Source organism: Plectropomus leopardus, chromosome 17 (assembly GCF_026936395.1).
Source record: "Plectropomus leopardus strain MGB_pleo_1.0 chromosome 17, ASM2693639v1, whole genome shotgun sequence".
NCBI classification, from domain to species: Eukaryota; Metazoa; Chordata; class Actinopteri; order Perciformes; family Serranidae; genus Plectropomus; species Plectropomus leopardus.
The window spans coordinates 29101554-29114465 of NC_142192.1; the positions used below are offsets into that span (position 1 = coordinate 29101554).

Below are 12912 nucleotides of genomic sequence, written 5' to 3' on the forward strand. Positions count from 1 at the left end.
CACAAAGGTCAAATCAGGAGTCTGTTATAACCCGTATTGAACGGTGTTGGTTTTTGCAGCTAGACCTGAATAAATTGATTGATTCATTGGTCTATAAAAAATGTATCTGCATCTGTTCTGATGATCAATTGATTTTTTAAAGTCCTTTTTTTCTTGCTGAAAATGATCTCCGGAAGGAAAACTTTGTGATCATCTGTTTTGATCTAATAATCTCAAGTTTTGAGTCAGTTTATCTCACTTCTTTATTTGCATTATAAATAATCTATAAAACAAGACTGTTTTTGTAATTTTGGACAGTTTATCTGTAAAATAAAAGAATCTGTAGACGTTATCTTGGGGATCAGAACAGGCAATTTTGTGACAAAAAAATGATTGATTGAGAAAATAACTATGAAATGCCATTCACAATTTTAAATGTTTTTTTTATTAGACCAACAGTCCAAAACTAAAAGATATTCAATTTGACATTATAATTTTAGCAGCAAATCATCACATTTAAGATGCTGAAGGTTGTGTCAAACATTGATTCATCAATACATATCTGTCTTCTTGTTATTGTTGTTTACTATAGTCATTCTGCTATTCTCTGCCACCAACCAGTAAAAGTTGTCATGATTTAGCCTCGTTATATTCATCTTTTAAACAAAAATTGATATTTTATGTCCTCAAGGTAAATTTTTCCACATGGAAATTGAAATCGTTGTTGCGTAGGCTTATCCATATTTGTTAAGGTTTTGTCTCAAAGTTGTTAAGTCCAGTATTGTGACACTTTGTGCAACCACCATAGTTTGTAAAATTGTTCATAAAATCTGTAAAGTGCATCTGTAAACATTTTTTTGGGTGGCCATTATAAAGTCGGAACCTTTATAGATGCACTAACCAGTATTTATTAACCATTTAAAAAGATATCATAATCATCAATAACAACAGTTTAAAAACAATTAACCATTAAATACTTTATGTATTATTTAACATGTTATTTATAATGTAAGTTAATTATAGCCTAACTTATGGTTAGAAAAAAATCAATAATGTTGACTTTATTTTTTATCAGTAAAATAACTATGAAAATATTATAAACTATCAGTTTACCATTTGTTAATAATGGTAAAATTTTAAAGTATTAATATTCTCTTAGTTCAGTCTCTTATATTATACCTGACTGCTCTTCAGCGCAGCAGCTGTTCTTCATACACTCACATCGAGCCTCTGTGCTGCTGCTGTACTTGTTTAATCAATGCTTTCTTTTCAATAAAGAGATCAATGGGGCACGTCCGATTTCATACATGGTTGCGTCTTCATGGTGAATCTAATTTAAGTTGTTCCTCCGAGCTACTGATCCATTAAAAGGAAATCGATGTTCATGGCTGGACTGGTCTGTTTTCCACGCAGAGGACTGCAGACGGTGAGTCCAGGCTACTAGAGAAGAGGGCAAACTGTCGAAACATAATTCCCCAAATAAAAGATTTTTTTAAGATTTCATAAACTGAACCCACGCACCGTTTCCTTATGCTGAATGTTTCCATTTATTACTCAAAATAACAGTTTGTTCCTACTAAAGATAGAAGATTAGGAGAGTAAAACATGCAGTGACAAAGATTCGCTCAGAAAAACCACCGAGACAGTCGAGTAAACACCAACGAGAAACTGTCGTTCCTCCGCTCAAAACCCAAATGTTCCAAAAATAAAACGCCCTCTGAAGAAATAATCTAATCTTACAGAAAACACCACGGATTTAAAACAGGTTAATGTACATTTTAAACAGATTGTGGTTGGTTAAAGTCACTGGGCGACATTTTAACACTTTTAAGGACCAAAGCAGCGTTTCGGTGTATTTTAGCCTCAATACTCACACACTCGATACTACCGCAGATAATTCCTTCAGCACAGACTGTATCTTTTACACCTTTAATGTTTGTCTTCCAGGCAGCTGTATTCTCTTAATCTAAATGATTGACTTGTAGTGACTTCAAAATTTAATGTCAAGTTCACTTTTGTTTTTTTCAGTCGTGCTATTGATGCACTTTCATTTCAGTCGGCCTTCAAATGGGGTCCGAATTAACGCGTTCATCGGAATAATCCAGATCACCGTCTCGTGGTATCAGATGTTCTACGTGGAAATGTTTAGAAAGCTCAGTTTGCCAAAACGTTTTAAGAAACATCGTAGGCCATCAACTTTAACTTTTCGGAGGATGGTAACATAATAGATCGTAAAATGAGCAGTTCTTCAAAGTTTTATGTCTGAGGAAAATCGATGTATGTATCGCTGAAAGCCTCGAAATAATGCCTTTGCATTTCCTACTCTGCGTTACCCGCTGCATACGTTGCTAGATTATAAATAATAATTAGTTACATTTGAAGGCAGCATTTGTCAGTGATTACCTTAATAATGTTAACTGTGACTGATTATCTTGAGCAACTTTTACGTTTCAGAATACTGAACATGCGGCTGAAAGGAGGGAAGAAAAACTAGAAAAACTTTAGGAGAAAGATCAGCAGTAAGGTAAAAAAGCGTAATTATCGGTCCCTCCAGGATATTGCCATGGCAACGATTAATGCAAATTCTGCCAATCCTTTTGAATCTTACACAACCTTGCAATTTTGTTGAATAGATGCAACTTTACTGCAAATTTGGCTTTTTAAAAGTGTCAAATTCTTACTGCATTGTAGAGCTCGTGCAGCGTATTGATATGCTCAGCCCCTGCCTGTTCTCTGTTTATCATGAGACCACTGCTACAGGAGTGTGAGCTTCGAGCCTACACCAGTCACACACACAGTAACAGAGCCAACTATGAACATCATGTGTTGAGTTGAGCCGTTTCGGTGCGAGATTGTTGGGACGTTTAACAGCTCAGTGTCAGATGTGAGCTGCTGCTGCTGCGTTAGCTCGTGCTAACCGGCAGAGAGAGCAGGAGGAGACCAGCTAATGGCGACCGTCCTTCAGCGCTGACAGATTTAAATTTGGTGGTAAACACTGACTGCTGGTAATAAGCTCAACATCACAAATATTTTGGCCCACAATTTAATTGCACAAAAATGCCTAAAAACATCAAAACACGCATTGAAAGTTTTAAGAATGGAAGGAATTTTAGTCTGCAACATCAGCGAAACCCTGGAGTGACCGAATAATGACGTAAAACGCACAGAAACGCTGGTTTGGTTCGGCAACAGACTGGATTCATTTTAAAATACTGAATGTTCTTTTTTTTTTCTTTTTTGCAAAAATGGGTGCATAGGGTTTAGAAAACAAAATCATCAGTAACCGCATATAAAAAAGACAATTATTCCTGGCCGACTACCACTGAACACAGAAAACGCCGACTGTTTCATATTCCTATCGGGGGAATCTCACCAATACAGTTTTATAAAACCGAGCAAAAAGGACTAGCATTGTTCTTAAAATGGAGCCGCGAAACAAGCTTTCTACAAATGGTTCAGTGGACGTTACATTCATGTCAAAACAAACATTTCTGAACAAATGAACCAACTCTGGTGCATCTGACATAATGACGGAGAGAAGGGGGGAGCGGGTACTTCGCTAGCGTCCTCCTGACTTGCGTCCAGCCCAGGATCGGGACCGAGAGCGCGAACGGGAGCGCGATCTTGACGCGGAGCGGGACCTGGAGCGGGATGGGGAGTGTGTCCGTCGCACTTCTTCCTCGGTGTAATGGGAGGTCGACGCCGGGTTCACGTTTTCTCGTGGAGATGCAGATTTGGAGTGTGAGCGAGATCTCCCTCTGGACTCTCTCCGAGGCCTCTGCCTGTACCTGAAGACACGATGAAACCATTCAGACACTTCAGATTTATCTAAACTCATGGGCACTAAACGCAATCATCGAAGGGATCATTTTCTATTTTGGCTTAGGGGAGGATCATTTAACTTCATATATTAAATATCTATTTATTTTACCACCAAATTTTAAAAATAAGAATTGAAAAATAAGCATGCATTCTTTTAAAGAGGGTGATTTGTCTTTTATTTTTAATTGTTTGATTTTTTTTCTTTTAAAATCGTTGCTGATTTTTAAAAAAAATAATAGTAAAAATAATTTTCTTTAAACATTTTTGATGATTCTTTTTTTCTTTAAGCATTTTTATTACTTATTATTATTTTAATTTTTGGTGACTTTAAATAAAATGTGACGTTTTTGTGCTTTAATAATTTTGGCAATTTTGTTTTCTTTAATACTTTTTGTTGATTTTTTTCCTTAAAGATTTTTGGGTGATTTTAAATAAACTTTGATGCTTTTTTACTTTTGAAATTTTTGGTGAGTTTACAAAAAAACACCTTCCAACACTGCAGGCCTGTCAAATAAAAATCACCAAAATTACCATTTAATAAAGCCAGAAAGTGTCAAAACTTTGCCCAACAATTTGACTTCTACAATAAATTCTGTATTGTGTGTATTTTAAACTCCGCACCATGAGAAAGACGGAGAGAAAGTGATGCAAACCAAAACCTCTGATCAGTCAGAGTTGTACCTTTCAGCCTCGCGGCTCCTGCTTCTTCCTCTCGCATACATCCGTCCAGAACTGGAGACAGAGGAGAAAAGGTTATTTTTTCTTTAAAGAACAACAGTTTTGAGGAAAACGTCTGAACTAACGAGTTACACAAAGAAAAACTCACTCTCGAGGACTTTCAGATCGTCTGCGGTGGCGCTCGTAAGAAGGGCTCCGTGACCGGTATCGTTCGTAGCTGCGGCTGCGCGAACGTCTGCGCCGGCTGTCTCGATCGTAGTCATCGTATCGAGAGGATCTGCCCGGAGAACGCCTTTCCTTTGATTTCATCTGATTTGGTGCTGATGTAAAAAAAAAAAAGGTGATAGGAAAGAGGTTAAAGCTCAGAGAAGAAAACGGAAAGCACAAAACATTCTTCATTCAGACGAAAGCTCCTGTATTCTTCTGTTTTGTTTTTAAACAAATTTTGGAATAAAAAAGCTTTAGCCAAATCAAATACTGAGTAGATACAGGGTGCACCTCCAGGATTCAACTTAAAAAACCGCATGTGAACACGTTACATACAGAATAATGGGGAGTGTATTTTCATGAAAACGAACCTCTGTTATCCACCTTGCTTTCAAACTTGCAGGAAACTGCGACACATAGTGTGCATAGTTGCTCCCACGTCCTCTAATGCCGTCAAACTAAACTCGTTTTTCCAGGATAAATTTAAATGGTGGCTCGCTTTCGGCTTGTAAAATTTGTCTTCACACGCTGCCATTTGCAGGTGCACCTCTTAACAAGGACTGGGGGAATAAATTATGTGTTTAATTATCTTTTAATATTTGCTCAACTAAATGAGTTGCTTCATTTAATATTATTCACTGTGGTTCAGTTGGTACCTGCAGTAATTAAATACATTAAAGAAAAAACTACACTGCTCACAAGAAGACATGAAGGACGTTTCGATTCGTCATCTTGGGACAAGCACAGGTGGAACTACTAACTGAATTCAGGTGTGCCAGTAATTAAAACCTAAAGGGACGGGACTTCAGATAATGTAGTAAATAGCTACACAAAACTGAAACAGGTTCTGGCCACATCCCGATCAGTCGTGTCAAAACAAGTATTCTGCTGATGACAAACACCTGCAGAAGATGTGCTGTGACTGTAGCTTACTGTTAAATTTAATGTTAATGTTTAACATCCTCCATTTCACAGCCTCATCACACCACCTGTGTGGCTGCATACGTTCTGACAGCAGAAAATCTACGAGTCTCACTCGGCAGGTTTCCATTAACCCTCAAATTACACTCGGCAGGTTTCCATTAACCCTCAAATTACACTAACTGAAATTGCAAAAATAGAATACACATGATGGAAATGTGTCACTCCCATTTATCGCAATAGTTTTAGACTTGCGTGAGGTGGTTTCAGGCGATTCGAAAAAGCCATATTTTGCAAAACCGCAACAGAAAACACTTTTTCACGTTTATAGGTCACAAGATGCTATGTTTATATGTTTGTCGGTGGGAACTGGCTCCCTCGGGCATGATGCAGCAGGCGCTACAAGGTGTGTTAAGCATCACATAACTCTTGAAAAGGAGTGAATCCACAATTCATCTGTGAAATCGTAGACTATCACCTCCTAGAAATCCCTCACACGTGGCCGCTCCCATGGATAAGGTGCGTGCCTTTTCATTATCACGCGCATAACACGCCTGCATGTTGCCTTCGACTGGAAATACTGACCGCTAGTGCGGTGGCTGCAATAGAAATAAACTTGCTGATGTTTTGAACATCCATCGCCATGGTTACTGGAACGTTATCGAGAGAAGTCGCAAAACATCACTCAGCGGAAACGCAGTCATCTCGCAATCATGTTTTATCGACATTTAGAAAACATTGCTAACGTTTTGAGCAAATCTGTAATGGAAACCCGACAACTGATGCTCTTACACCACAATAAAGACGCCTTTATGCCATCATTTTAGCTACGTCAGTGCTGCTGATAATTATAATCTCCCAGTGTGTAATCCAAAAGTACCACTGACAATTAAAATTTCAGTCTACAACATGAACAGTTTCTGACAAACTCAACATTATTTAGTTGCAAAAATAAATTCAAATGTCAAACACTTACTTTTTCGGTCCCCCTGAGCAAACTGGATTTCAATCTGCCGGCCACAAACCCACTTCCTGTCCAGGCTGTGAAGAGCATCCTCCGCATCGCGCACATCCTCAAACATGCTGAGTGGTTAAGGGTTTTTTTTTGCTCTCATTTTGTTGCAAAGGCCACACAAATTCAAAGAAATGTTTTTACTTTAGAAAATGTGAATTTTATTCCACATGTATGTTAAAAAACTGGATTATTTTGTTAAATTTGTGTGGCCAGATTCATAAGATGAAACGTGTACACAAATTATATATTAATTGATATGTAGTAGCAAGAGAAAGAAAGCAACAAACAAATAAACACTCTGGTGATTTTTTGTAGAGATAAAAGATGAAGCAAGTTTTTCAAACACATTAAATAATTGTCCGAGGGATCAGGACTACAAATATATAAACAAACATTTAATAGTTGATTAAATTGTTTTGATTAAAATTAAAAATATGTCATCGATATCACAGGGAAAGCTGATTTTGTGGTCATGTCAAATTTGTGGATTTGTCTTGGGAGGATACAAAATAATTCAGACTTGTTACCTTTGCCCATGCTTGACTTTGAACTTCATCTTGATCTTTACACTCTTTAATCGACTCCCACAGAGACTCGGGTTTCCTGCTCGCCTTTTCCTCTTAAACCTCTTTTCTTTTCCCAATTCTTTGCCGCCATATCCAAGCCTTGTCTCCGTTCCCTTTTCCTCTTCATGCTTTACTTTCTCTTTTCAACCTTTTCCCTCCCTCTGATCCTGAAGGTCTGTGTGACTTGACTTTACAGCTACTCTACACGGGTCTTTGTTACTCTGTGTGGCCGGTTCCACAACTGGATGCTTTTACATTTTCTGAAGCAATAACAGAGAAATGATGCGTGTTAGATATTCAATCAAATTAAAGTGCAAGAAAAATATGTCACAAATGAAGCATATCTTCTCCGCTGAAAGGAAATAAAAATGTTAGCAGGAGCACAAACACAGTTAACACTCATTGGGAAAGGATATTGAATGTATGCAAATCCTCTTGATTGACGTGTATAGAAGTCAAGTGGGATGTAGACATCTACTATCGGCCCATAGCGGCCAAACTCACGCCGCAAATCCTCAGGCCTGAACACCGTAAATACAAGTATGACTCAACTGACCATTAAAGGCAATTCTACCTACATCAGTAATCAGTTACAACAGCTGGGAGAGCAGCTGGTGAGGGCGCTAAAGGGACAGTTCACCCCAAAACACCAGGAGACTTCTTTAACTTCTTAACCCATGATCAAGCCCACATGTCCACACGTTTTTGAGTTATTTACTTAAGTTCTGTTGTTTTCTACCAGCAAAGTGATGATCAAGATCAATTTTTATTCTTAAGGTTTTGTTTTGCAATAATTTCTACTGTGTATTGGGGTGAACTGACCCTTTAAGATATATACACTGTTTTTGTTTAACAATTCATAAAAAAAGCCCCACTATATAGTCTAAAACTGACATAGGCAGAAGCAGCACTGTTGCTCCCATCAAGTTAGCTTTGCATCAATGTTCAATTACAACTATCTCTAGAGGTAAAACAAAAACAAATACTGTTGGGAGCACAGGGGTAAACTTGTTACCAAGATGCAATAAAAAATAAAATAAAGATCACCATTACAATGCTTTTTCCATCACTCATATGAACACGTGTAAAAACAAACATTTGAATTGATAATTCACAATCAGATTAAGTTTTTTAAACATATTTCTGTTTGTGAAATAAGTAAATGTGAGTAAAGTAATAGAAAGATATCATAATTGTTTTGTTTTTAAAAATACCTATTTAGCTAGACCAGTGGGTTTTAAAATTGATCACCAATGTGTAAAAAAATAATAATACATAATTAGCAGCCTAATTTCATACCATTTTAATTAACCAGGAAACATTTGTCAATGTGTTAATGACAGGAAGATTAAAACTGGAAGTAAAACATTATAGAAATAACCCAAAATTATCAAGATTTTGATTTTTAAAAAAGTTACAAGAAATAAAATTAAAAAAAAAAACCAAAACACAAAATTACTCAAAATAGTGTTAAAACAAAAATAATTTACAAATCTTTAAATATTTCTGTTGAAGTAAGCTTTACTTAAGTATATATAATAATAACATATGATTTTCTTAGTATTATTCCTTACTTATTTAATAACTCTGTTATTTCTTCTTCTTTCGATTTTTGTGTGCTCATTTTTTACTTTTTTTCCCCAATTTGCGGGAAATTTCCTGCCAAGTTGCCGACTCACTTTTTCCCCACATTTTTTTAGAGACATAAGATCAATTTTCTCACATTTAAGAGATTTAAATGCATGTGAATGCGTCTGAACATAGAACAAGAAAACTGATGTTTCAAAGAGTTAAACTAACGTTACGCACCTAAACATATAAGTGCGTAAAAACAATTAACGTTAACAATAAACTCATTTAAATCTAATTAATAACGGCTGACTGGATTGAAGTAATGACAAGTAACGATAGCCATGTTTGTTAATAATGAGGTCCGACCAAATATATTAATAGATTAAACGTTTTTTTGCCAGAAAATCCCCCAAATATTTACTAAATAACTGCCTGTGAGACGGCTAACGTAGCATCGTTAGCTCATTTATAAACACGGTGAACGTGGAGCAGAAACGCAAACAAAGAAACGTCACCAACAATTATAATATGAACAAAAACACGTTGCAAACACATATAATGTTGTATTGCGACTATACGGGCACATTTGGTGACAGATAATACACATTTGTAGCATTAAAAGCACCTAAATGTTGGTTTAAAGTATCGTTAACTCGACGATGAGGCTAACCTCGGCTAGCTGCTAAGTTAGCTAACAGTTAGCTGCCGTTAAAGAGTTAAATATCGACCTGAATGTGGACTCACCTGGACTCATCCGAGATGTTTCTGACGAACAAAGACGTGTTTGGGGGCCTCATGTATCTGGCCATAAACTTACACACTACCAAAAGAGAAAATTTGTTTTTTTTAAGGAGTAAAAAAAGGAAACCTGCGCTGCAGCGAAAATATGTGTAGCGCATGCGCATTTACAAGGCGCGTTCTGGTTCTTCCTCTTAAACAAAAAATCGGGTGAAAAAACCCACAGCGCCTCCTGCTGCCTAACTTTAACAAGACAAGGCCCGAATATTAGAAAAATAAACAAATAAATAAATTTACAAGAAAATAACCTTTTAATTTTTTATATATTTGTCTATATAATATTTATTTATTTATATTTTAATTTATTTTTATATAATTTAATGTATTTTATTTCTTTTTTTTCTTTCTGGAACTGAATTTTAAATATAAAAACATTCCAATTATAAATATGGGTTTTTGGCAATTTTCCCCTATTTTTATTTTTTTTTTTTATAATTCTACAATAATCCTCACCTCTTTCTGTCTTCGTTTCTTTGTTTTTATTTTAAGAAAATATGTGACATAGCACCACTGGAGTTATAGATCACAATAGAAAAGAAAAAAATGGAACGATAAAAAATATGGAAAGCTAAAGTTAGAAAGCAATTGACTACTACTACTACTCCTACTACTACTTATAGTAATAATAATAATAATAATAATAATAATAATAATGATAAAAGTATCTAGCACATAAATGTAATTTCATATGAAAAAAATAACCAGTTACATAACTTTCAATTAATATGATATTTTACCAATATCTAATAAATTTAAGTGAGTTGGCAAGCAAAGAACATATCACCAATACCATAAACACACAATTTTTAGGAAATTTTCTTGCCACTTTTCACTAAATGTTTTTGTAATTTGTGGGGCATTTCTTGCCAAATTGTTCATTGCCTTTTTTCTTCATATAATTGAATGAAATCAAACCAGTTTGCTCGGGTTTTAAGGGTCAAATATCTTGTGAAAGGCGTCTGAACGCAGCACAAGAAAACTGATGTGGATCCAGTTTTTAAAGGGTTAATCATTTAAATTTATTCATAAATGTGCTAAGTTTTTTTTTATTTTAATTGTGTTATTTTTTTTTGAAGCTGAGAAGGCGGCCGGGGTGGATCACACTCGTTTGCTCCTGCTGATGAAAGTTACAGAGCCGGCAGTGATGGTCTGGAAACGTGAGGAAGAGAAAAGACAGAACTTTAAAAAAAAAAAAAAATCACGAACATCCCAAATTTCTCTCGAACGCTGAATCCCTTGTTTCAGTGTTTCAGTTTCAGTGTTTTTATTCAGTCATCACATAACACATAAACTGCATAAACAAAATCAACAATCTGTGTATAAAGTAGTGACTGAAATGACTCAAGCAGACGCCAAAGCTCATATATGTATTCTTACCAGTTTAAACTACCCTTTAAATCCTACAGATGATGTTGCAAACCATTCTTTTTAAAACCAAAAATGAGTTAAACATTTTTAAATCTATATTGGCATTGTTCCATATTTTAATCCCAACAACAGAAATAAATCTCTTTTTTAGCTTTTGGTACAGAAAAATTACAAAAACCTCTAAAATCATATTTTCTCTCCTGTACAAAAAAAAGAATGACTTCAAGAATGAAGCTCCGTTCTTTGTGGTAAGACTTTTGAATTATTGTTTCTTTAAGGTTGTTATCAATAATTGTGTCTTTACAACAATTTGAAAATAATTAAAGTCACTGACCTCAAGCATCTCGTCCCCTACGATCTCCCGGACAGAAGTGAACTTTTCATTCACAGCAATCAGTTTTCCATTTTCCTCTCTGACGGTGCACTGGTCCAAAACAAAAACACACAGTTACATAATCCCCCTTAACCATGGCAAAATCATTTTTCCTGAGCAAAAATCATGTTAATTTTGTGCAACCATAGATGGGTCACTGAATGGGCCAAAAGGAGCCCAAAGTTTTAGGGACCCCTGGACCTTCGCCTGTTAAATGTCACTCAAATTAAACCGTTAAGACTCTGACTGTTATCAGATTTCTTGTGCTGCATTCAGTCTCCTTTAATTAACAGTCAAACATCTGAAACCTGAGAAAACAGAAACATGGATAAAAAGGCAATGAGCAATTTGCCATGAAGTGTCCCAAAAACTGCAAAAAAATGAGGGAAAGAGCGAAACAATATTAGAAGATAATAATAATAATAATTAGGGAAAATGTCCAGAAATGTGTATTTACAATCATTATTACTATAATAATAATTATTTACTATTTTATCTATTTATTAATGTATTGTTATGTATTGTGTTGTTTATTTATGTTATATCATTCATTATTAATCAATATTATCACTGATGTTTTATTTTTCATGGGTTTTATCATTTTTCTTTGCTTTGTTTGGTTACATTTTTTGGTTTTTACTTATATTGTCTTTTTTTTGTGTGTGCCAAATTTCTGTTAATTTTCTGGTAAACTGTAACTTCTTTGCATGTTTTTGAAAGAAATCAACCCAATTTACTTAAAGGGTTAATAAAGACACTTTTCAGGGCTTGATTTTAAAAATCATCAGCTCATGTAGAGAAATCATTCGAAGACAGTAATAGGGAAAACATACCAGAATCTATATATATAACTGTTATTATTATAAATATTATACTCTATTTAATCTAAATATTCTTTTTAATTTGCATTATTTATTTATGTATAAGTTTTTTTCTTTTTTAAAAACCTTTTTATTTTTCTGTTTTTAGTTTTTTTGGGCAAATTTTCAGATTATTTTCTTGTTCTCATATTTTTTTTTTTAAAGAAATCAAGCAAATCTTCCCAAGTTTCAAAGGTTTAATAAAGGCTCTTTCCAGGGTTAAATTTAGGCTTTATCAGCTCATGTACAACTATCACATCTTTACTTCTGTACTTCAAGTATGCATGAAGAGTTTGAGGCTTGAATTACCTTAAACTTCCTGCCGTCCATGGCGGTCATCTCGGACTCCTCTCCGATGGTGAAGGAGTGGACGTTGCTGCAGACGGGAGTCTTCATGGTGACCGTGAAGTCTTTGCCCTTCTGTTCAATCACCCACACCGGCTTCACTTCCTTTCGCATTTTGACCACCATTTCAGGAACACCTTGAATGCATATTTTTTTTAAAAATATGTAATGCATGCATACATATTCAACTAAATCTTTTATATATGAAGATATTCTTACCGACTGCTTTTAAAAACTCTTCAAGGTTTTCCTCAGAATAAAGTTTCCAGGTGCCGTTGAAGTCCATGTCTGCTGGTCTGCTGCGCGCCGAGGATGACTGTTGTTCTTGTTGTCTTGATCCCGTCACACTCGCTGCTGGTTGGCATGTTGGGGACTTCAAACTCCCTGTTATTTGGACTGGGATTCCCA

The 12912-nt window shown here is 35.5% G+C and overlaps 2 protein-coding genes across 2 annotated transcripts; both read right to left on the bottom strand.

The window, feature by feature from the left end:
- Positions 1-1502: 1502 nt before the first annotated feature.
- srsf10b (serine and arginine rich splicing factor 10b) lies at positions 1503-9678 on the bottom strand. Its single transcript, XM_042506390.2, has 6 exons — positions 9505-9678; positions 7605-7709; positions 6584-6687; positions 4628-4799; positions 4483-4533; positions 1503-3767 (listed from the first exon to the last, which is right to left on the bottom strand). Exons 1-6 carry the CDS (start codon positions 9663-9665, stop codon positions 3539-3541), a joined length of 822 nt encoding a protein of 273 aa, XP_042362324.2. The 5' UTR covers positions 9666-9678; the 3' UTR covers positions 1503-3538.
- Positions 9679-10240: 562 nt separating this feature from the next.
- Positions 10241-12856, bottom strand: fabp10b (fatty acid binding protein 10b, liver basic). The gene is made up of 4 exons (XM_042506555.2): positions 12724-12856; positions 12469-12641; positions 11261-11350; positions 10241-10707 (listed from the first exon to the last, which is right to left on the bottom strand). The coding sequence occupies exons 1-4, from the start codon at positions 12788-12790 to the stop codon at positions 10657-10659; spliced, it is 381 nt and encodes a 126-aa protein (XP_042362489.2). The 5' UTR covers positions 12791-12856; the 3' UTR covers positions 10241-10656.
- Positions 12857-12912: the final 56 nt, after the last annotated feature.